At 43.8% G+C, this 26366-nt stretch overlaps 1 protein-coding gene across 1 annotated transcript in view; it reads left to right on the forward strand.

Annotated features, from left to right (window-relative positions):
* STON1 (stonin 1) overlaps nt 1-26366 on the forward strand; it is a 330512-nt gene that overhangs the window by 212283 nt on the left and 91863 nt on the right. The window contains exon 3 of the mRNA XM_069234043.1: nt 4598-4800. Within this exon, the coding sequence (XP_069090144.1) occupies nt 4598-4800 (203 nt within the window). The remainder of the gene's footprint in view (nt 1-4597; nt 4801-26366) is intronic.

The following is a 26366-nucleotide window of genomic DNA, read 5'->3' on the forward strand; positions in this document are numbered from 1 at the left end:
AAGGGTGGTGCCCAGAGCTCCTCCACTGTGTCCCAGACCTCTGCCATCTTGTTTTCAGAGGTGTGAGGGCACTTTGGAGGCCTCCGAGTGGCCAGTGCCTGCAGGTGATGTCAGAGACCCCACCTGATAGGTGCTTACCTCACTAGGTGGCCAATCCTCCTCTAAGGGCTATTTCGGGTCTCTCCAGTGGGCTTTTCCTCAGATAACGACTTGCAAGAATTTACCGGAGTTCCCCTGCACTTCTCTCTTCGACTTCTGCCAAGGATCGACCGCTGACTGCTCCAGGATGCCTTCAAAACTGCAACAAAGTAGCCAGAAGACTACCAGCAACATTGTAGCGCCTAATCCTGCCTGCTTTCTCAACTGTTTCCTGGTGGTGCATGCTCTGGGGACTTCCTGCCTTCACCTTGCACTGGAAGCCACTAAAAAATCTTCCGTGGGTCAACGGCCTCTTCCCCCTGCTTCAGCAGGCACCAAACTTCAGCATCACCAGTACTCTGGGACCCCTGTCATCCTGACGAGGGCGGCCCCTGGAACACAGGTGGTGGACCCAAGTGACCCAGACTGTCCAGTGGTCCAACTGTCCGAATTTGGAGGAGGTAAGTCCTTGCCTCCCCTCCCCTCCCCTCCCCAGACAGTCATCCTGTGCACCGCGTGTTCTGCAGCTACAAGGGCTTCTGGGCACATTTCCAAGAAATCCTGCATGCACAGCTGAGCCTAGATCCCCAGCACTCCGTCCTGCGATGCTCAGCTCCCTGAGTTGATCTCCGGTGTCGTGGGACCTCCTTTTGCAGTGTTGAGACGACTGCTGTGTTCAGTCTTCTTGAACCCGTGTTCAAGGACTTCTGCGGGTGCTTCCTGCTTGTGTGTGGGCTCTCTACGTTGCTGAGGGCCCCCTCTGTCTCCTCTCCCAAGTGGTGACATCCTGGTCCTTCCTGGGCAGCACCCCTTTTCACCAACCGCAACTCTTGCAGCTAGCAAGGCTTGTTTGCGGTATTTGGTCAAGGAAACAACTCTACATCCTCCAGCTAGCCGTGGGACATCTTCTGCATGAAGGAGAAGTTCCTACCACCTTTCATTGTTGCAGAATCTTCAGCTTCTTCCATCTGGAGGCAGCCATTCTGCCCCCCGGACAAATTAGCGACTCTTGGACTTGGTCCCCTTCCTTTGCAGATCTTCATGTCCAGGAATCTGTCTTCAGTGCTTTGTAGTCTGTTGTGGTCTTTGCAAAATCCCTTATCACGACTTTAGTGGGTTTCTGGGGAAATAGTAGTACTTTACTCCTACTTTCCAGGGTCTTGGGGTGGGGTATCTTGGACACCCTTATTGTTTTCTTACACTCCCAGCGACCCCCTACACACTACACTAGCCTAGAGGTCCATCTGTGGTTCGCATTCTACTTCCTTAGTATATGGTTTGTGTTGCCCCTAGGCCTGTTGCATCCTATTGTGTTCTACAGTGTTTGCACTACTTTCTGACTGTTTTACTTACCTGATTTGGTTTGTTGTGTATATTTTGTGTATTTTACTTACCTCCTAAGGGAGTATAACTTTTAAGATATTTTTGGCACATTGTCACTAAAATAAAGTACCTTTATTTTTAGTAACTATGAGTATTGTCTTTCTTATGATATAGTACCTATATGAAATAATTGATATTGCATGAGCTTTGCATGTCTCCTAGTTCAGCCTTGGCTGCTCTGCTATAGCTATCTCTATCAGCCTAAGCTGCTAGAACACTACTACTCTACTAATAAGGGATACCTGGACCTGGCACAAGGTGCAAGTACCATTGGTACCCACTATAAGCCAGGCCAGCCTCTTACAAATGTAATATGGTAGTCTATGGTAGCCCAGCCTTACCACAGTATAAAGTGACTTTGGAGATTTTTCAGTGCCAGGACATGTAAAACATTAAGGCCCAGATTTAAGAAAAGTGACGCTGTACCCAGTGCAACACCACTTTTATTTGCGCCCCTTAGATATAGCGCACAATGGCGGTACTTAGGGAACTAGTTGACGCTAGTTCAGAACTTTGAAGGATTAGCGTCAAAAGTTTTGATGCTAATCCTGCCAAGCCCATTGAAGCCCATTGTAAACAATGGTGTGCCTCCTTTTAGCGCCTGCTCTGAGCAGGTGTTAAAAGTGCCAAAACAATGACACAAATAAGTCTCTTAGATTTCTTTGCACCATTTTTTTGCCCCCTCCCCCAACAGGGGGATGCCCCCTTTGCATACACTATGTCTGGCACAGGCATAATATAGCGCAAAGGGTTACAAAGTGCCGCAATGCATGCATTGCGCCACTTCTAAACCTTGGCCTTGATGGGCCACATTAGCGTAACAAAAATGACACTAATGTGGCACAAGGAGGCACTAGGAGCTCTTAAATCTGTCCCTAAAAATACATGGCCTACTTTTTTGTAATTCCATGAACCCTGTCCTTTGGGATTTTAAGGCAATTATTTAGGGTGAGTTAGAAGTATTAAAAAAGGAGGTTGAGGGCTAGCAAATGGTTTATGTTGGCAGGTTGCTACTTTTGTGGGTTGCAGAATTAGTGCTGCAGGCCAATGTTAGCATTTAATTTACAGGTCCTGAGAACTTAAAGTACCATATCCAAAGGAGATATAAGTAAATTAAATGTGCTAATTATGTACATGACAATTTTATCATATTTAAAGGACACAGAGTTTTATGCCCAACAAAAAAGCAGGTTCAGCAACAGACTGCAAGTTTCTAGGGGTCACACTGTAGAAAGGGCAAATTTCCAACACCACCAGCCTGGGTTTGGATAATGGACCCAAGGTGTTATTCCCTCTTATGGGAATAGGATGAAGATCAATGGATTCATCTTTAACCAAAGAACTCACCTTAGCAGTGTTCTGAAGCACCTAAACTTCAGAATGGGTGGTCCCAAGGAACAAAGAGTCCCTCAAACGGTTGGCAAAAAAAAAGATTAATCACAGGGGTTATTTGGCAAAACAATAGTGGGGACTCCTGCAGCCTAGCTGTCAAGGATTTTTGTTCTTACAGTACACTCTTCCCAGATTGTACAAACATGGGCCAATATTTATACTTTTTTTGAGCCGCATTTGCAACATTTTTTGACGTAAAAGCGGCACAAACTTACAAAATACAATTATATTTTGTACGTTTGTGCCTCTTTTTTTAAAAAAATGACGCAAATGCAGCACAATAAAAGTATAACTATGGGCCATGGTATCTATTTGCTACCCAGAGAGTCCCATTTATCTGATTGTTGAACTTTCTCAAAAGTTCATCTATTTTCCTGTGGAAAATTCTGGCCATATGCTTGCCAGTACAGTAAAACTCCTGCAAGAAAACAGCCTACCAAAGCAACTTTGGATTATCTATTAGCTAATAAAAGTTACAGTTGTTACCATCCCTTCTTAGTGCGTTGGGACAGTTTGCACCAATCACATGGTCTGAAGAATCAGCTGCACAATGAAGTGTTGATGGAATCCTCATACAGTCTTCGGGTAAGAGTCTGCATTCCAGTTCACCTTCATGGACTGTTGCTTGGGCATCGTTGCAGTCAAGACCAAAAAGAACCACACTGCTCCACAAAGGGTTTGTAATAGATTGTGAGTGCGGACAATCCTCATATGTGCATAAAGGGATTGGGATCTACAAGTATATGACAGCCTGGATCTTTACTTTAAAAGGTTCTACTTGATCTACACCCTCTTGGTGGTGACTTGATGACCAAGATAGACAACTGAACTTGTCCAGTCTGGCACTTAATTCTGATCACTAAGAGTTGTGCTTCTTGCAATGTTGCGAAAACCTGCTGAAGGTGTTCCAAGTGATGTCAATCCAGCCGTTACTGAAGACAGCTATAGCATCTATGTAATGCATCCAAGCTACACACAATATATATCATCTATCTGTGAAAAAAAGGCTGCTGCTGCCTTTTTCTTAAAGCCATTAACATGAAGAGAAATAGAATAAGCATTCAGGGAGGAGAACATGGGTCAAGGCAATCTGCCAGGATTGCTTAGTTAGGTCAGTGGTGTTCAGAAAATAAGAAGCTATTAACTTGTCATTAAGCTCTTCAGCTTTTCAAAAAGGGTGTGTCTTTGTGGTTGGACTGAGGCCTCTGTAACCTACACAAAAGTAATGGTCTGTCGAGCATTGATTTGACTCAAGCACACATGGGCTAGTCTAGAGACATCTTAATAACCTTACTCTTAACCACTTCTGTGGAATAACACAACTTTAGATTGTTCTGTTTCCTTCCTTGTTTCTCTATGACTGTATGTAGTGCCTCTTTCCACAGCATATCAATACCCCAAGCACAGACTTAGCTTGTACGTCTATAGTCAATCATTTGAGCAGCTTAGAGCCCAGGACTAAGTACCCCTTCTTAAAGGCAGCCAACAAATAATTAAGAGGTCATTATCTGGTGTGGGAAAGAAACTCCTCAGTACTTTTAAGTATCCTTTTTCGTAAGTAATCCTAAATATTCCTATGTGTTTGGAACAGTCATTGGACAATGGGATGATAAGTTTCTTATATAACATCTGCAATTTAAATTTCAATATATTGCACTTAACTAATATTTATTTGACTTCACAGGTCCAGATCAACCTCACAGCTTATCTTGCAAATTAGAACTTGGATCTGACCAGGAGATACCATCAAACTGGTATCCATTTGCAACAATTCATTTTGTCATGTCAGACACGTCTGCATCTGGGACAGAAGTGAAATCTCTGGGCACTGAGAGTGACATTCAACCCCAAAAGCAAGTCATTCAAAAGGCATGCTACAACTTTCAGGTGTGTGTTTTTAATGTTTTACAAAACTGGTTTTATTTTATTTTTTAAGTGTCTGTAACCTTCCTGAACATAGAGCTATGCTCTTGGCCGGTGGTAAAATTACACTATATTGCAGCTGGGACCCCATGTAGCTTTAGCTGTCTCTCAAGCCTCATGTAACCAAATAAATAAATAAATAAAATTGCATCTATAGCTATACCAAGAGGCTTTAAACAACCCCTCTTTACCCATTGACCTGTTCAGGTGTATTCCCATTTTGCCTCCCCACACACCAGCACCAGCACCAGCAATAGGGCAATGGGTCAGCTCTCTTTAGCCACTGGCTCTCCTATATTGTCGGCGATAGTAGTTTTCCTGATTTCATGGGTTTATCTACCCCAAAAAAATTACACTTCTCTTCTCTGCTGTGAGCCAATATTTTACTTTGTCATTGCTTTTTTTGCTTTAAATTCTTTATCCTTATATTATTTTTAGGTCAAAGATGATAGTACCTTTTCTTTGCACTGCTGAGTCCACTTCACTGTAGGAAGCACACATACTGTTGTAGTAACAAAGGATACATTTTTTAATTTAATTTTTTTATTGCAAGCATATGTTCATCATGTTTAGGCGATAGCATGTTTTTTTCTAATTTGTATGTGGAACGTTTGCAATAAAAAAATAATCAGGAAAAATTAGGAATAGGAGTGTTTTTCGACTGTTTCTATTCCAGATCTAAAATGGGTGGCCAAAGCAGAATGTGCCACGTTTTTTCAAATGGCATCTCTCCAGACCATTATCTTCAATACAGAATGTTGGACATTATGGCCAGCAGACTTGGAGACTGCTTACCCCAATCTACCAATCGGTCCTATTCATGAGAAAGTCCATCACATTGCCAGACCCAGCAAGCAGCACCAGTTCGAACTCCTTCTTTTTAGCCTGAATTACTACCACGTGTCTCTACAGTACTTTTCTTTCCCATGGTTACGTCCTTTCTTTTTTATTTCCTTTTGTAGTGAAAGTAAACCTTCATTTAAAAAAAAAAAATTGATACCTCAGCTTTGCTTCTTCAATCACGGTTTTAAGTTGAATTAGGAATTGCTTATTTTGTGCATATTCTAAAATATTTTAAAAACTTACATGATGGCTTACTTCTTCCCACTCTTACAAAAATTCCGGGTATTCAAACTCATATGTGGGCTAAGAAGTGCATAATTTGAGCCGGTGCTTGCAAGTGGAGCCCACCAGCACCTATTTTTGGGGACTGGCAGTTATTTTTCCTGATCAGACATTTCACGAGAACAGCAGAGAGGAAAATACACAAAGAGGAAAGATGGAGGAAGAGAAAGATGAAAAAATGTGGCAAAGGAAGAAAGCAGGACTCTGCAAGAGTGAGATAAGGGGCAAGAGGTGTTTGGTAGTAGATTAAAGAGTCCTGAGAGGGACTGAAGACTAAGAGACCCTAACATTTGGAACACTGATATTTAATAGTGCTGGACGCATGCTTCTGAGTAGCACTTTGGGCACCAGCACTCAATCACTTACAAATTAAGCACTGGGATAAGTTTATACTCTTAAGCGTCTTGAATCTCTATGAACCTTCATTGAAATTTACAGTGTTGTAAATTTTCACCACTTAATTCAAAAAGGTTTAATTCTTTGAATGTTTTATGAATCACAGTTGTAATTTTTGTCATCCATGCGCGCTTGGTGTACTGCTTGTTTTTTTTAAACTTATTAGCTGTTGTTGCTTACCTACTCTATTCCAGTTACACCATTACTTATTTACAGGGCCACTGGAGCAATCCAATTGTGCGGCAGCAGCAATTTTCGCATAATTACAGATTTGCCACATTTGCCACATAATCCTTCATCTGCTGCATAATCTGCAGATTTTAACAAAAAAATGTTTTGTTTCTAGCTCAGACGGTTCAAAAGTTACTAAGGTGTAGCGACATGTGTAGCACCGCAGTGAAAGTCCCTTTGCAAAATTGGACTGGTCAGCTTTTTGTTGCTTATTGCTACTTTGGGGTATTATAATGGTACTAACTAGGTGCAACCAATGACTACATTTAAAAATGTTGAAATAATGAAGTAATATTGTTACAAAGTGTGCTGTATTATTCTGCATAATTTGCCCTTTCCTGCCACATAATTTACTGAACCTTGCTGCACAATTTTGCCCTCTGGTGCTGCATAATTTCAGTGGCCCTACTTATTTATAAATAAATGTAGAGTATCCCCTTTTACAATTTAATCTGATAGCATAATTTTCCAAAATATCTTTCAGAAAAAAAGTTGCTTATTGGTGTAAAATATTATTTTAACAAAAACACTTTTTTTCGCTTTGATTAAACACTGCTTTCACTTGCCCTGAATCCTGAGCGTGCGATTTTTAATTTTTTCCTTCTTGTTTTGGTGAATTACAATTACCGGCTTGCTCGTGCCGGTTTTCGCACCACCCCTCTCGGGCCACATGAGTTCACCTCGAGTATTTGGAGTTTGTTTATATATAAATATAAATATATATATATATATGTGTATGTGTGTGTATATATATATATACATACATATATGTCCGATGGCATGTGTAGCTGCAGATACACATGCTGTACACATCCTGCCATCTAGTGTTGGGCTCGGAGTGTTACAAGTTGTTTTTCTTCTAAGAAGTCTTTTTCGAGTCACGAGATCGAGGGACTCCTCCCCTTTCGGCTCCATTGCGCATGGGCGTCGACTCCATCTTAGATTGTTTTCTTTCCGCCATCGGGTTCGGACGTGTTCCTTTTCGCTCCACGTTTCGGTTCGGAAAGTTAGTTAAAATCTCGGAAAATTCGATGGTATTGTTTGCGTTCGGTATCGGGTTAGTTACAACAGATCGACACCGAATTTTGAAGAGCTCCGGTGGCGCTTCGGGGTTTTCAATTCCCCAGCGGGGCCTGGTCGGCCCGACCACGTGCGTCTTCAAGGCTAATTGAACGGACCCCATTCCGCTTCTGCCCCGAATGTCACAACAAGTATCCTTATACAGATCAGCATCTGGTCTGTAATTTGTGTTTGTCTCCAGAACACAAAGAGGATACCTGTGAGGCCTGTCGAGCGTTTCGGTCGAGGAAGACATTAAGAGACCGAAGAGCAAGAAGACTACAATTGGCGTCGGCGCCGACAGGACAAAAACACTTGGAGGAGGAAGAAGAAACCTTCTCCATCGAGGATTCGGACGAGGTCGATCCCGAACAAACGCCAAAAACCGTGAGTAAGACGTCGATACACAAAACTCACGGAAAAACCACTAAAGCCCAGGGGATGCCACCGCCAGCAGGCCATGCCATAACCCGAAAAATAGGTGACCGACCATCGGCACCGAAAAACGGCACGCAGGTGTCGAAGTCATCCGACTCCGGTCAAGATACCGGCACAGAGCAGACTTGACCCCGAGACACCGGGTCAGAGCAATCTCGGCACCGAGAGGGCGGCACCGAAACGAGTCTGCACCGAGAGATCAGTACGCCGAAGCTCAAGAAAGTGTAGTCGGAACCGAAAAGGACAGCCGAAAAAGTTTCCATACTGAAACATCCGGCCTCGGAACCGAAATCAAATTCCTACACAGAGGAACAGGGCCTGTCCTCACAAATGCAAGGACACAGATTCGGACAACAACTAGAGACAATAGAGCCAGATTACACTCAAAGAAGGCTCCACATTCAAAAAGACACAGGGAAAATCAGTACTCTTCCCCCAATTCGAATGAAAAGAAAACTTGCCTTCCAAGAGAAAGACAAGCAGCCACAGGTAAAGGTGGCAAGACAAGTAACCCCGCCACCATCTCCACAACGCTCACCACAACCATCACCGGTAGCCACTCCACCAATGATGCAGTCCCCAACTCATACTGGAATGAGTCAGGATGATCCCGACGCATGGGATCTTTATGATGCGCCGGTATCAGATAACAGTCCCGACTGTTATCCAGCCAGACCATCACCACCTGAGGACAGTACAGCCTACACACAGGTGGTGTCAAGAGCAGCGGCGTTTCGTAATGTCACCCTGCATGCAGAACCTATCGAGGATGACTTTTTATTTAACACGCTATCGTCCACACATAGCCAGTACCAAAGTCTCCCTATGCTACCGGGAATGCTGAAACACTCCAAACAAGTGTTTCAGGAGTACAAACCGCCACCAACAGACACTGTGTACATCACGCAGCAATTAACACCAGACTCAGTGGTAGTAGGGGCAGCTCGCAAGAGAGCAAACTCACACACCTCAGGAGACGCACCACCTCCAGACAAGGAAAGTCGCAAGTTCGACGCTGCAGGGAAAAGGGTTGCGGCACAAGCAGCCAACCAATGGCGCATTGCCAACTCACAGGCCTTGCTGGCTAGATATGATAGGGCTCATTGGGACGAAATGCAACATTTCATAGAACACCTGCCCAAAGAGTTCTAAAAAAAGAGCACAACAAGTGGTGGAGGAAGGCCAGAGTATCTCAAACAATCAGATACGGTCAGCAATGGATGCAGCGGACACCGCTGCTAGGACTGTAAATACAGCAGTGACCATACGGAGACACGCATAGCTGCGTACATCAGGATTCAAGCCGGAAATACAACAGCCGTGCTGAATATGCCATTTAACGGACAGCAGTTGTTTGGGCCGGAGGTGGACACTGCTATCGAAAAACTCAAAAAAGACACAGATACGGCCAAAGCCATGGGCGCACTCTACTCCCCACAGAGCAGAGGCACTTTTCGGAAATCACAGTTTCGAGGGGGGTTTCGGGGACAGAGCACAGAACCCTCAACCTCACAAACAAGGCCCACTTACCAGAGTCAATATCAGCGGGGAAGTTTTCGAGGACAGTATAGAGGGGACAGTTCCCAAAGAGTTGAGGGAAGTTCCAGAGTCCCAAAACAAACAGTGACTTCAACGTCACAAATCCCCAACACATAACACCAGTGGGGGGGAGACTAACCAAGTTCTACAAACACTGGGAGGAAATAACAACAGACATGTGGGTCCTAGCCATAATCCAGCATGGTTATTGCATAGAATTTCTACAATTCCCTCCAAATGTCCCACCGAAAACACACAACATGTCAAAACAACACATAGAACTCTTACAACTGGAGGTCCAAGCGTTGTTACAAAAAGATGCTATAGAGATAGTACCAATTCATCAAAGAGGAACAGGAGTTTACTCCCTGTACTTTCTCATACCCAAAAAAGACAAAACTCTAAGACCTATATTAGATCTCAGAACACTAAACATCTACATCAAATCAGATCACTTTTACATGGTAACACTGCAAGACGTGATCCCACTGCTCAAACAACAAGACTACATGACAACACTAGACCTAAAGGATGCATATTTCCATATACCTATACATCCTTCCCACAGAAAGTACTTAAGGTTTGTATTCCAAGGAGTACATTACCAGTTCAAAGTGTTGCCATTCGGGATAACAACAGCGCCAAGAGTTTTTACAAAATCTCTGGCAGTAGTGGCTGCTCATATCAGAAGGCAGCAAATACATGTGTTCCCGTACCTAGACGATTGGTTAATCAAAACCAATACGCAACAACAGTGTTTACAACACACAAAGTATGTCATAGAAACCCTTCACAAACTACGTTTCTCACTCAACTACAAGTCACACCTACAACCGTGTCAAATACAACAATACTTAGGAGCAACAATCAACGCATCAAAAGGGATTGCCACTCCAAGTCCACAAAGGGTACAGGCATTTTAAAATGTAATACTAGCCATGCACCCAAAACAAAAGATACAGGTAGAATTAGTGATGAAACTACTAGGCATGATGTCCTCATGCATAGCCATTGTCCCAAACGCAAGATTGCACATGCGGCCCTTACAACAATGGTCACAGGCACAGGGTCAAATTCAAGATCTAGTGTTGATAGACCGCCAAACATACACCTCGCTTCAATGGTGGAACACTATAAATTTAAACAAAGGGCGGCGTTTTCAAGACCCAGTGCCTCACTACGTAGTAACAACGGATGCCTCCATGAGAGGTTGGGGAGCACACCTCAACCAACACAGCATCCAAGGACAATGGGACACCCAGCAGAGACAGTTTCACATAAATCACTTAGAACTACTAGCAGTATTTCTAGCGCTGAAAGCATTTCAACCTATAATAACCCACAAACACATTCTTGTCAAAACGGACAACATGACAACAATGTATTATCTGAACAAACAGGGAGGAACACACTTGACACAGTTGTGTCTCCTGGCACAGAAAATATGGCATTGGGCGATTCACAACCACATTCACCTAATAGCGCAGTTCATACCTGGAATTCAAAACCAGTTACCAGACAATCTCTCTCGGGATCATCAACAGATCCACGAATGGGAAATTCATCCCCAAATGCTAAAAACTTACTTCCAAAGGTGGGGAACACCGCAAATAGACCTATTTGCAACAAAAGAAAACGCAAAATGCCAAAACTTCGCATCCAGGTACCCACAAGCTCACTCTCAGGGCAATGCGTTATGGATGAGTTGGTCAGGGATATTTGCATACGCTTTTCCCCCTCTCCCACTCGTTCCATATCTAGTAAACAAATTGAGTCAAAACAAACTCAAACTCATACTAATAGCACCAACTTGGGCAAGACAACCTTGCTACACAACACTACTAGACCTCTCAGTAGTGCCCCATATCAAGCTACCAAACAGACCAGATCTGTTAACTCAACACAAACAACAGATCAGACACCCAAATCCAGCATCGTTGAATCTAGCAATTTGGCTCCTGAAGTCTTAGAATTCAGGCACCTAGACCTTACACAGGAATGTATGGAGGTCATAAAACAAGCTAGGAAACCAACCACAAGACATTGCTATGCAAATAAGTGGAAAAGATTTGTTTATTACTGCCATAATAATCAAATTCAACCATTACACGCATCTGCTAAAGACATCGTCAGCTACCTACTGCACTTCAAGAAGTCAAAGTTAGCTTTTTCATCCATTAAAATACATCTCACCGCAATTTCAGCTTATCTGCAAATTACGCACTCAACTTCATTATTCAGGGTACCAGTCAGAAAAGCATTTATGGAGGGTCTGAAAAGAATTATCCCACCAAGAACACCACCAGTTCCTTCGTGGAATCTCAACATTGTCTTGACACGACTTATGGGTCCACCTTTTGAACCCATGCACTCATGTGACATACAGTACTTAACATGGAAAGTAGCTTTTCTGATAGCTATCACATCTCTCAGGAGAGTAAGTGAAATACAAGCATTTACTATACAAGAACCCTTTATTCAGATACATAAGCATAAAGTAGTTCTACAAACAAATCCTAAATTCTTACCTAAAGTCATATCACCGTTCCACTTAAATCAAACAGTGGAACTCCCAGTATTCTTTCCAGAACCAGATTCGGTAGCAGAGAAAGCATTACATACATTAGACATTAAACATTAAAAGGGCACTAATGTACTACATAAATAGAACAAAACAAATTCGCAAAACAAAACAATTGTTCGTTGCATTCCAAAAACCTCATACAGGGAATCCAATATCCAAACAAGGCATTGCCAGATTGATAGTTAAATGTATTCAAACCTGCTATATAAAAGCAAAACGAGAACTGCCTATTACACCAAAGGCACACTCAACTAGAAAGAAAGGTGCTACCATGGCCTTTCTCGGAAACATACCAATGACTGAAATATGTAAGGCAGCCACATGGTCTACGCCTCATACATTTACCAAACATTACTGCGTGGATGTGTTAACAACACAGCAAGCCACAGTAGGACAAGCAGTATTACGGACTTTATTTCAAACAACTTCAACTCCTACAGGCTGAACCACCGCTTTGGGGGAGATAACTGCTTACTAGTCTATGCACAGCATGTGTATGTGTAGCTACACATGCCATTGAACGGAAAATGTCATTTACCCAGTGTACATCTGTTCGTGGCATGGGACGCTGCAGATTCACATGCGCCCTCCCACCTCCCCGGGAGCCTGTAGCCGTTTTAAGTTGAGAAAATATTAGACTTGTACATTTGTAACTTTGTAAATATATTATTTTTAAACACATTATGTACATACATATTTACTCCATTGCATGGGCACTATTACTATATACACAACTCCTACCTCACCCTCTGCGGGGAAAACAATCTAAGATGGAGTCGACGCCCATGCGCAATGGAGCCGAAAGGGGAGGAGTCCCTCGATCTCGTGACTCGAAAAAGACTTCTTCGAAGAAAAACAACTTGTAACACTCCGAGCCCAACACTAGATGGCGGGATGTGCACAGCATGTGAATCTGCAGCGTCCCATGCCACGAACAGATGTACACTGGGTAAGTGACATTTTCCATATATATATATATATATATATGCCCGTCACCAGTAGGTAGTTATAGTATATATTTAGGACCTAGTTTCCATAGAAAAAGCATGTTTTCTTTTGCCAGTAGCTTTGGCGCCATTTGACGGATCTTCACAAAATGTTCAAAGCTAATACAACAGTTAGTTCAGCTGCTGTTTTTAAAGTTTCGGGGTGATCCATCAAGTGGGGGCACGAAAAAGTGGGGGTCCCAAAACATGTTTTCCCAATGCATATTTCCATAGGGATTTGGAACATGACTACAGCCCAAACTGCTGGACAGAATTGCACTAAGTTTGGCAGAAAGCTAGCTTTTGGTCCAGAAAGCATGCTTTTTATTTGGTGTAAATCCGTTCAGTACATTTTGAGATAATAAAGGAAAATAAATATAGATATCTAGGGTCGTGTATCCTCTGTGGATCCAGCAGTCCCTGTGCTCATATCTGATTGGCTGCCAACACTTCAACCAGGAAGTGTTGGCAGACATTTTGGGACTTGGCTTCAGCTGAGTCCCTAAAAAATGGGTCAAAATAAAAAAAGGGGGCAGGATAGTAATATCCTAACCCCCTAGCCTTGCTCCTGGGGTCATCCTGGGACCCCACCAGGGCAAAAAAAAAAAGCATATTTAAAACAAATGTGGTCTATCGCAAATGTTTTTAAGAAAAAACAAGAACGGTCGCCTGCTTATTATTCATTGGGGCATAACAAAATATAAATAAGATGGAAGGGGCACACAGGGTCCTCCTCCAAGGGCTTATAATGCACAGGGAACCACCACTTCCATGGGGCTGAAATGTACATTAATTGGGGGGGCTCATGAACCCCCCCTCAGACCCCACCACCTCCACAGGGCTAGATATACAAAAGGTTTATGGGGGGTCCGGGGGCCACGACCTCCCAGGGGCTAACATAAACATTAAAGAGGGGGTCTGTGCGGACCCCTGGCCCCAGGGACCACCACCTCCCTGGGTCCAACTAGTATTTCTAAAAGAAGGGGGGGCAGCACAGCCCCCAATCCTGGGCCATATACCATCCCAGGGACAGCCCCTTCAGCGCCAGGGTGTGCAAAAGAAAGGAAGGGGCTGCCTCCTGGAGCAATTTAGGGCCGTGGGACTGCCACCCCCCAGGACTGTCACAGCTCCCGCTAAGCAAAAGCAAAAATTCTGCTTCCAGCATGCTGGAGCTGTCAAAATGCTCACGCTTGCTGGAAGCAGAGTTTCATCTCTTTTCCTGCCCGCAAACATGCAGGCAGGGAAAGAGATTAAAAGATTGCTCCTGCATGAAGGGAGCTGCATTTCCAGCAGCCCCCTTTGCGTGGGAGCCATGCCAGCTCCACAAGTAGGCAGAGAGCCGACTGGGCTCACAGGGGCCTTGAGGCTCCCGCTATGGTCCCCAACATTTATTAAAAAAATTATTCCTGCCCTGCGTATTTATCTTGGATTTATTCTATCACGGTGCTCATTTCACTGAAATTAAACCTCAACCGGAACCACTTAAAGATATAAACAAAGCAGGTGACCAAGTTGAAGCTTCACTTCTGTGACCTACTAATCACCCAAATTTCTTGTACATGTTTAAGGCAAATCAAGTGCTTTTTCTCTGCATTTCCACCTTGAAAAGTTATCTGTAAACCTTCATGGAGGTGTTTGGATCCTTGCTTATTTCAAAAGCAATATCTCATATAGTGACTGTGATGACTTGGTTCTTTCTTTTCATTTGCTGCTGAGAACAGAGATCATGTTCTCCCTAAAAACTCTCAAGTATGTAAAATAGTTTAGAAACCCCACCCTTTTGGCACTGCCCCATATAAGCTAGTGGTACGTCTTCCCCTTACTTTTCCAGGACAGCTTACTAAAAGGACCCCCTGAGCGCGTTTCCTGCCGATTTTGGAGATGCAGTCTTGATGCACAGGAATATATATGATCACATCACAAAACAAAGTAGCATTTCATGAGTGGCGTGGGGTTGTGTGGTTATAGGATATGTATATATGTTTGATGGCATGTGTAGCTGCAGATACCGCCATCTAGTGTTGGGCTCAGGGTGTTACAAGTTGTTTTTCTTTGAAGAAGTCTTTTTTTTTTTGAGTCAAGGGATCAAGTGACTCCTTTGTTAGATAGTTTTCTTTCCGTTGTCTGGTTCGGACTTGTTCCCTCTCGCTCCGAGACTTACGATTCAGAAAACTTTATATTCGCTTTATTATACCGTCTGTATTGTTTCGACAGCGTTTACATCTGCAATCGATCTGATAGTACAGTCGGGATCAAGGAAATGCCCTTTCGGGCGCTTGTGCCTTTCTTGGGCCTGTTCAGGCCTACTACGCCATAGCCTGATGGATCGGACTCCATTTCGATTCTGCCCTCGATGCCACGCAAAATTCCCTTATACTGACCAGCACATGGTATGTAATCTTTGCCTTTCTCCTGAACATCGAGAAGAGGATTGTGAAGCTTGCCGTTTGTTTCGGTCGAAAAAGACACTGCATGACCAAAGAGCAAGAAGACTTGAGATGGCGTCGAAATATACCGAGTCCACCGACACCTTAGAGGAGGAGCAGGCACAGATGGCTGTTTCGATTCAAGATTCTGACTCCTAACCAGGATCAGAAGACGACAGCCAACCAATCACAGCAGCACAGCATGTGAGTACACCTGCCACTGCACCTGCTTCCAAAAAATCTAGCAAGGCCTTGGGTGCATCACTGCTGGAAAGCCATGGTTCCACCCAAAAGAACGTTGTCGGCGTCCGACCCTTGGGTTTGGCGCCAAAAAAGGCCTAGTCACACCATCAACAGGCCACGCCTGTTTTGGTGCAGGAATCGAGCAAAAGAAGCTCCACCTCCAAACCGTGCGGACGCCTACAATCTTGGGATCCGAAACTACTGCATCCGGATTTTGAGCCGAAACCTCGGCTACTATCTTCGGGACCGAAAAAGCTTGGAACCACTTCGGGGCCGAAAACATCCTTTTACACAGAAGAGACAGGACTTTCCAGCCGTCTGAAACATATGCCCAAAACAGTCAGTGAACAATCCTCTAAGGGCACAAAAACATCAGAATATCAAACAGAGGAATCTAATATCCAACCAATTTTGGAGGTTATGGACAGTAAGCAAAGAAGAATACGCATTCACAAAGAGACTGGAAAACTTTTAAGCGGAAGAAGAAGCCATCACCTCTCCAGCTTTCTCCACCACACTCGCCACAGCTTTCTTTTTCTCCACCACCTACTACCCCACCACCACTACCATCACCATCACACTTCCACACCTACTCACAGGGAGACACAGTGGACCCTTGGGACATATAGGACTCAGACCCTATACCGTCCAATGATCCTGATCTTTATCCTACTAAACCATCACCACCAGAGGATAGTACAGTTTACACCCAAGTCATACCTAGGGCAGCTGCATACCATGGGGTCCAATTGCATGCAGAACCTTTGGAAGAGGATTTCCTTTTTAATAAATTATCCTCTACCCATAAACACTACCAGCGCTTACTAATGCTTCCTGGTATGCTTAAACACGCAGACGACACATCCAAAGAACCAGTCAAAGCTAGGGTTCTAATCCCAAAAATTGATAGCAAATATAAGCCTGCAACAACAGATCCAGTCTACATTACGCAACAACTGCCACTGGATTCCATTGTGGTCAGTGCAGCCAGGAAACAGGATAATAGTCAGTCTTCTGGGGATACCCCACCCCCTGACAAGGAAAGTAGGAAGTTTGATGCTGCGGGGAAAAGGGTAGCTACACAATGCAACCAACCCATGGCGTATAGCCAATTCCCAGGCCCTGTTGGCAAGATATGACAGGGCACATTGGGATGAAATGCAAGAATTCTTGCAGTATCTATCCAAGGAACACCAAAAGCAGCAAATTGTAGAAAAGTGACAGGCTATTACAAATAACCAGATTAGATCTGCCCTAGACGGATCTGACACTCTAGCTAGAAGTATTAATACCAGCGTAACAATCCGACGACATGCATGGCAAAGGTCCTCAGGTTTTAAACCTGAAAAATAGCAGGCAGTGCTTAACATACCTCTCAATAAACAGCATCTCTTCGACCAGAAATAGATACTACTATTGAGAAACTTCGAAAGGATTCAGATACTGCAAAAGCCATGGGAGCCCTATATACCACACTTTTTCAGGGTTCCTTTCAGAAACAACATTTTGGGGACGTTTTAAACCCCAAATTACAGAGGCTTCTACCTCCCATCCAAAAGAAATGCAGCAGTATTATTCATGAGGGTCATTTAGAGACTCTTACAGAGGGCAAAACCTCAGAGCCAGAGGAAAGTTTACTGCCTCAAAGAGTGCTACCACACTGTAGGAAGTTGGCTCTGTATGTACTATTTCAAAGTAAGAAATAGCATGCACAGAGTCCAAGGGTTCCCCTTAGAGGTAAGATAGTGGCAAAAAGAGATAATTCCAATGCTCTATTTTGTGGTAGTGTGGTCGAGCAGTAGGCTTATCAGAGGGTAGTGTTAAGCATTTGTTGTACATACACACAGGCAATAAATGAGGAACACACACTCGGAGACAATTCCAGGCCAATAGGTTTTTGTATAGAAAAATATATTTTCTTAGTTTATTTTAAGAACCGCAGGTTCAAGATTTACAAACAATACTTTAAATGAAAGGTATTTCACTTAGGAACTTTAGGAACTTTGAATTAGCAAAATAGCATATACAGTTTTCACACAAATGACATATAGCTATTTTAAAACTAGACAGTGCAATTTTCAACAGTTCCTGGGGGAGGTAAGTGTTTGTTAGTTTTTGCAGGTAAGTAAACCACCTACGGGGTTCAAGTTTGGGTCCAAGGTAGCCCACCGTTGGGGGTTCAGACCAACCCCAAAGTTATCACACCAGCAGCTCAGGGCCGGTCAGGTGCAGAGGTCAAAGTGGTGCCAAAACGCATAGCCTTCAATGGAGAAGGGGGTGCCCCGGTTCCAGTCTGCCAGTAGGTAAGTACCCGCGTCTTCGGAGGGCAGACCAGGGGGGTTTTGAAGGGCACCGGGGGGGACACAAGTCAGCACAGAAAGTACACCCTCAGCGGCACGGGGCGGCCGGGTGAAGTGTGCAAACAAGCGTCGGGTTCGCAATAGGTTCCAATGGGAGACCAAGGGGTCTCTTCAGCGATGCAGGCAGGCAAGGGGGGGGCTCCTCGGGGTAGCCACAACCTGGGCAAGGGAGAGGGCCACCTGGGGGTCCCTCCTGCACTGGAGGTCGGATCCTTCAGGTCCTGGGGGCTGCGGATGCAGAGTCTTTACCAGGCGTCGGGTCTTTGAAGTAGGCAGTCGCGGTCAGGAGGAGCCTCGGGATTCCCTCTGCAGGCGTCGCTGTGGGGGCTCAACTTTGGCTACTCACGGTCTCGTAGTCGCCGGGGAGTCCTCCCTGTGGTGTTTGTTCTCCACAAGTCAAGCCGGGGGCGTCGGGTGCAGAGTGCAAACTCTCACGCCTCCGGCAGGAAACATGTGTTGTTTCAAAGTTGCTTCTTTGTTGCAAAGTTGCAATCTTTGTGGAACAGAGCCGCTGTCCTCGGGAGTTCTTGGTCCTTCTAGATGCAGGGTAGTCCTCTGAGGCTTCAGAGGTTGCTGGACCCTGGGAACGCATCGCTGGAGCAGTGTCTTTAGAAGTAGGGAGACAGGCCGGTAGAGCTGGGGCCAAAGCAGTTTGTGTCTCCGTCTTCTCTGCAGGTTTTTCAGTTCAGCAGTCCTCTTCTTCTTAGGTTGCAGGAATCTAGTTTCCTAGGTTCTGGGGAGCCCCTAAATACTGAATTTAGGGGTGTGTTTAGGTCTGGGGGGTTAGTAGCCAATGGCTACTAGCCCTGAGGGTGGCTACACCCTCTTTGTGTCTCCTCCCTAATCCTATTGGGGGAATCCTCCATCTGCAAGATGGAGGATTTCTAAAAGTCAGAGTCACCTCAGCTCAGGACACCTTAGGGGCTGTCCTGACTGGCCAGTGACTCCTCCTTGTTTTTCTCATTATCTCCTCCAGCCTTGCCGCCAAAAGTGGGGCGGTGGCCGGGGCGGGCAACTCCACTAGCTGGAGTGCCCTGGGGTGCTGTAACAAAGGGGGTGAGCTTTTAAGGCTCACCGCCAGGTGTTACACTTCCTGCAGGGGGAGGTGAGAAGCACCTCCACCCAGTACAGGCTTTGTTACTAGCCACAGAGTGACAAAGGCACTCTCCCCATGTGGCCAGAAACATGTCTGGTGTGTGGCAGGCTGCTAAAACTAGTCAGCCTACACTGGTAGTCGGTTAAGGTTTCAGGGGGCACCTCTAAGGTGCCCTCTGGGGTGTATGTTACAATACAATGTACACTGGCATCAGTGTGCATTTATTGTGCTGAGAAATTTGATACCAAACTTCACAGTTTTCATTGTAGCCATTATGGTGCTGTGGAGTTCGTGCATGACAGACTCCCAGACCATATACTCTTATGGCTACCCTGCACTTATAATGTCTAAGGTTTTGCTTAGACACTGTAGGGGCATAGTGCTCATGCACTCATGCCCCCACCTATGGTATAGTGCACCCTGCCTTAGGGCTGTAAGGCCTGCTAGAGGGGTGACTTATCTATACCTATAGGCAGTGTGAGGTTGGCATGGCACCCTGAGGGGAGTGCCATGTCGACTTAGTCTTTTTATCCCCACTAGCACACACAAGCTGGCAAGAAGTGTGTCTGTGCTGAATGAGGGGTCCCCAGGGTGGCATAAGACATGCTGCTGCCCTTAGAGACCTTCCCTGGCATCAGGGCCCTTGGTACCAGAGGTACCAGTTACAAGGGACTTACCTGGATGCCAGGGTGTGCCAATTGTGGAAACAAAAGTACAGGTTAGGGAAAGAACACTGGTGCTGGGGCCTGGTTAGCAGGCCTCAGCACACTTTCAAATCATAACTTGGCATCAGCAAAGGCAAAAAGTCAGGGGGTAACCATGCCAAGGAGGCATTTCCTTACACACACCCACAAAACAATGACTTCCCAAACATCCCACAATCCCACACGTCTCCTGTGGGATGAAGACTGCAACAATTCCACTCACTGGCAAAACATCACCACAGATCAGTGGGTACTCTCAATTATCTGCAATGGTTATTGCCTAGGACTCATCTCTACTCCACCAAATATTCCCCCTCATTCTCACAGACTCTCTCGAGAACACACTGTTCTACTAAAACAAGAAGTACAATCTCTATTACTAAAAGGAGCAATAGAAATAGTTCCCATCTCACAGCAAGGGACAGAAGTGTATTCGCTATACTTCCTTATATCAAAAAAGGATGGTGCTCTCAGACCCATTCTAGATCTCAGACCGTTAAATCTATATATCCTGTCAGAACATTTTCACATGGTCACTCTTCAGGACATCATTCCCCTACTACAAAAACACGATTACATGACCGCGTTAGATCTAAAGTACGCCTACTTCCATATTCCTATGCATGCAGCTCACCGCAAGTACTTAAGGTTTGTAATATCAGACAACCACTACCAATTCAAAGTACTACCCTTCGGGATAACAACAGCTCCAAGAGTTTTCACAAAATGTCTAGCTGTAGTAGCAGCTCACCTCAGAAGACAACACATACATGTATTCCCTTATCTAGACGATTGGTTAATAAAATCCAGCACTATTCTACAGTGTCAACAACACACTCAATACACAATTGATACCCTACACACATTAGGGTTCACAATCAATTACCAGAAATCTCTTCTTCAACCAGCACAGATTCCACCTAATCTAGGTGCAATTCTCAGTACTCAAACATCATTAGCCTACCCAATTCCACAGAGGATACAGGCTTTTCAGTACCTCATATAACAAATCCAGGTCAATCAGACTTACACAATAAGATTTATCATGAAACTATTGGGAATGATGGCATCATGTATGGCAATAGTACTGCATGCAAGACTAAACATGAGACCGCTGCAACAGTGTCTCTCACAACAGTGGTCTCAGGCAGAGGGTCAGTTACAGTATCTAGTATTGTTAGACCGATAAACTTACAAATCTCTGCAATGGTGGAATCACAACAACTTAACAAAAGGGCGGTCCTTTCAAGATCCAGTGACACAGACCATAATCACAACAGATCCGTCAATGACAGGTTGAGGAGCTTATCTCAACAACCTAACCGTATAAGGAGAATGGGACGCAACACAATCAATTTACCACATAAACTACTTGGGATATTTAGCTGTGTTCTTGGCCATCAAAGCATTCCAACCTCAGATCATACACAAGACAGTCTTAATAAGAACAGACAGCATGACAACGATGTATTATCTGAAGAAACAAGCGGGGACACATTCATCCCACTTGTCCCTTCTAGCTCAAACAATATGGAAATGGGCAAATCACAATCAGATTCACTTACCAGCTAGCAGACCTTCTAAGCAGGGTGCAGCAACAAATACACAAGTGGGAGATTCACCCAAAGACACTCCAATATTACTTTCAGATGTGGGTAACACCAGACATAGACCTTTTCGCAATAAGCAAAAATGCAAAATGACAAAACTTTGCATCCAGACCCCCACACCCTCAGTCCAAGGGCAATCCTCTCTGGATCAACTGGTCAGGGATATTTGATTATGCTTTCCCCCCCTACCGTTAATTCCATTTCTGGTCCACGTAATGCGTCACACCTCTCTCACCATGATACTCATAGCTCCCACATGGGCGCGCCAACACTGGTACACAACACTCCTGGATCTGTCAGTAGTGCCCCATCACAAACTTCCAAACAGACCAGATCTGTTAACTCAGAACAAAGGTCAAATCAGGCATCCCAATCCAAGTGTACTCAACTTAGCGAATTGGCTCCTGAAGTCATAGAGTTTGGATATTTACAGCTTCCATTAGAATGTATGAAAGTTCTTAAACTAGCACATAAACCAACAACCAGACAATGCTATGCAGATAATTGGAAACTGTTTGTATACAACTGCCAACCAAAATTTTTCAAAACTAGTTTACCACTCACTTCATCTGCTGTCTGGAAGGTTTCAGGGTGATTTATCAGGTGGGGGCTCCGAAACGCACTTTCCCCATGCAGTTTCCCACAGGGAGTTTAGACACAACTACAGCCTGAACCACTACAAGGAATTACACCGAATTTGGCAGAAAGCTAGATCTTCATTGATAAAGATCTCTTTTTGCAATTTGGTACAAATCTGTTCAGTAGTTTTAGAGTTAAAAAAAAAAAAGATTTATGTATATCTAGAGATGCAGATCCACAGTGAAACCATCATGGTGTATCCGCAATGCTCAGATTGGCTGGCTGCAACCTGACAGGAAAGTTGGGGCTGCCGTTTTGTGTATTGGGAATTGGTACCGGGGGAAACACAAAACTGAAACTTGATAGAAGGGGTCAGGGTAGAAGTACCCTGACCCAATGGATGGCACTGATGCCCACATTTTATGAGAGGGCACGCGAGGATCGACCGTGGCATTAAGCAGAGTCCCCCGTGTGAATCTGCAGGGATCCCTGGATCCAGACCCAATTAAAAAAATACACCCACTCACAGACTCTCTCACACACCCACTCATACATCTATACAGCCACTCACACACCCACTCAGAGACCTATAACACCATTCACACTCCCATACAGCCAGTCACACACCCACTCAGAGACCGAGAAAACCACTCACACATCCACTCACCCATGTCCACACCCATACAGCCTCTCAAACTCTCACTCACACAGCCAGTCACACATGCACTCACACACCCACCACACACATTTGCTTACATACACTCACACACCCACATATACACCCATACAGCAACTCATACACCCACACACACAGCCATGTACACACCCATATAGCCACTTGCACACCCACTAACACACCCATACAGCAAAACCACTGACACCCCACTCATACACCCATACAGCCAACATTGAGAGACCCACACAGCCACTTCCACTTCCACTCATACACCCACCCACTACATACTCACATGTCCATTTACAAACCCACACCACCATTCACTCACTGACTCAGAGACCCAGAAAACCGTGGGGTTGGCTGCATGCTGGGGTGTTGTGAACAAAGGCTGTGCACGACATGGGGTTGGCTGCCAGGCCAGGCCCTGTGGCCATCCCCCTGCCATGCACGGCCAAAGGTGGTGCATGGCAGGGGGGTTGGCTGTATGTGGGGAATTGGTTGCATGCAGGGGGGTTAGCCACAGGGCCTATAACTATACTGTCCCTGTAACCTTTGTTTGTTAGTGAAAAAAAAAAATATATATATATATATATATATAAAAAAAAACACACAAAAAACACTCAAATTCTGTTATGCATGCCTTTCCTCTTGTTTGTGTGTGTGAGTGTGCGTTCAGCACAAATAAATGTTTATGCTTTTATATTATTTTTATTAGGGCAATAGCCTCCACACCCCCGTAAATTATTTATATGATTTTGATTTTATATTTATTAAATCATATTGTTGATTTGTTTTGGGGGTATACCCCCAAATCCACCTTCTTCCTTTAGTAGTAAGTTGTATGTGTACACTTCCCTTCTCGCTCTCTCTTCATAAATATAAATATATATAGTCCTAATCATATATGTATTCCTAATTATGTGTCCTTATCACTTCAAGTTTATCTATTTATCCCTAGATTTTCATTCACCATTACAAAATACTCTTATGTGTTAAAACAAAATGTTCTCAAGCAAAGGTTAATAATTTTGCCACATGCTACTCTCTTTGCCCTTGTGTTTATTTCTGTTTAGAAATACGGTATTCAGATGATATAGAAAACAATTCAATAAATATTCAATTGCAGTTAAAAGATGGTCTTGGTCTTCTCACAGGATAACACTAGTCTTACTGGAGGCGGAGAAAGCACAGGGCTGTCAACTGTGCAGTTGACCACCAATATGTTGGCCCATTTCATGTATTGATTGTCCATTAGATTTTGCATTGATAATAACATCAAACTCAGTTATGATTTAATTTTGTCACTGATAAATCATTTTAGACAGCAATTACTCGTACATTCTGGGTTGTCCGGTAATTGAGGGATAACATATTTTGAGAAATAGAGTGACTAATGTTGGAGTTTTGAATGATGATATCAAACTGGACTAGTCCGTCACAACTGAAAGCATCTTTGATTAAGTTTGAATGAGATGTGATTGAGAAGCTCCTTGATGCATGTTAATTATATTGTCAGATTTCTTCTATATTTTCATTTATAGAGCTTAATGAAGAGGCATTAAGTACAAATATGTGTGGTAAATTGTTGCATGTGCAGCACAAACAATTATAGTTATATTTAGATATATTTCAAATAATGACAATGTAAAATCAAATTCTGTAAGGCTGTGGCTTAATCAGCTTCTACATATGTCCATAGTGTGGAATGACAAACAAAACTAATGACAAGTTATAAAGCATAATTAGGATATACAAAATAAAGAGACACACCTTATATTATATTAAGTGTGCACATGTAGTCTTCTCTTCTGCTGACACAGTATGTCTTAATCAAACAATTCTAATCAACGAGTTAGTGGGGTTTGTTAAACATGTTCCTGTGCTTCACATAATTTGCCTTTTTTGAAGCATACTTTAGTCAACTCTGAGACATAACTTGGTTGTTGCTGCTCCATAATCCAAATAATCCATATGGCACTGATAATATCCTAACATCATTGTTTTCCACAACTGTCACGCTCAATATCCATCATCCATCCTCATCGTCAGAGTCCTTAATATGATGAGGGGTTCCATCTCCCATACAGGTCATTTTAAAGTGGAAACCAAATAGTTGCTAATTCTCTTTTTATTACTTTTAAACTATATAGTACAAGACCTCCCCTCCTCCTGTTTCACTTCATTGTAGGAAGTCGGGTCGTCTTTACTTTAAAAGTGTGGTGTCAGGCAGAGTAGGCGGTTCAAGATTACAGCACTGCAGTTAAGCACACTCCCCGCTCATGCACAATGCTTGGGCAAGGGAGTGTCCTCTGACAGCAGGCCATGGGAGACTGCTGTGGTCGGTGCTCCTGCCCTAGTCAGGTGCACTTTAGTGCGCGCACCGCCGGATACAGTGGCTACCTTTGCAAAGTTTCAAATTCTCATGTGAAAAGATTTGGTTCTCTAACAAAGTATTAAATGGATGGGAAACCACTGCTAGAGTGTGGTAACCTTCTCTGCTTGTCTAGAGCAATGAAACCCCACAAGGTACTTTCTAAGCAAGAACATTTTGAACTTCCTGAAGATGAGGAAGATCTCCAGATTTCGAGAATAGATTTAGAGGATCTTTTAAAGCAAGCAGTGGGCTCTGCCATCAAAGAATCCCAGGCTAAAAGGGCAAGAGTGTACTCAGATGATGAGTCAGATTCTGAACTAAAAGGCTTTGTTCCCACATTCAGGATATCTTGGCTCATATAAGGAACATGCTGGGTTAGTGCAACCTTCATAAAAAGAGAATGAATTCCATATGCAATATAGTGTTGCTTCCGCGGATGCATTACCTTTACATGGGGAAATTAAAGAACTATTCATTAAAGAATGGAAGGATATTCCTAAAGCTGCTACTCCCATTTTCTGTTAAAAAGATATCTGATTGAAAACTTAATCAAGACTTTCGCCAAGTCCCAAAAGTACATTCTATACTCACTTCAATGGCATCTTCCTCATCTGTGGCTTCAAAGGTTGCTACCTTTACAGAGACTGTACAAAGAAAAAAAGAGTGTATGCTATAGGCAATTTTTTTTTGCGAGCAAATCCCACTGCAGCATACGCAGCACAAGTACTGCTTAAAAACTTTCACACTATTTAAGACTGTTTGCAGGAAGCTTTGGACTATTTTCCCACCTTAGCTAACATGGAACTTTTTATCAAAGTTGCTATCTAATATTTAGTTTGATTTTCTGTGATCAGCAGCCAGTTCAGTGGATGCAGCAACTAAAGGCAGAATACTTTTTTTCATTAAGGCTGTTGAAGTTAGTTGTGGCACAGAGATCACGTATTTAGAAACTTCCATTTCTGGGCTCAAAGCTGTCTGGGGAAGCTCTTAACAATATGGTGCTAAAATCAGAAGAGGAGGTGAAAATTCTGAAATCTTATAAATACCTCTGGGGCAAAAAAATCATTGTAGCAGAGGAAGATGTTGTATAATCAAATGCCCATT

The sequence above is a fragment of the Pleurodeles waltl genome, chromosome 5 (assembly GCF_031143425.1).
Source record: "Pleurodeles waltl isolate 20211129_DDA chromosome 5, aPleWal1.hap1.20221129, whole genome shotgun sequence".
NCBI lineage: Eukaryota > Metazoa > Chordata > Amphibia > Caudata > Salamandridae > Pleurodeles > Pleurodeles waltl.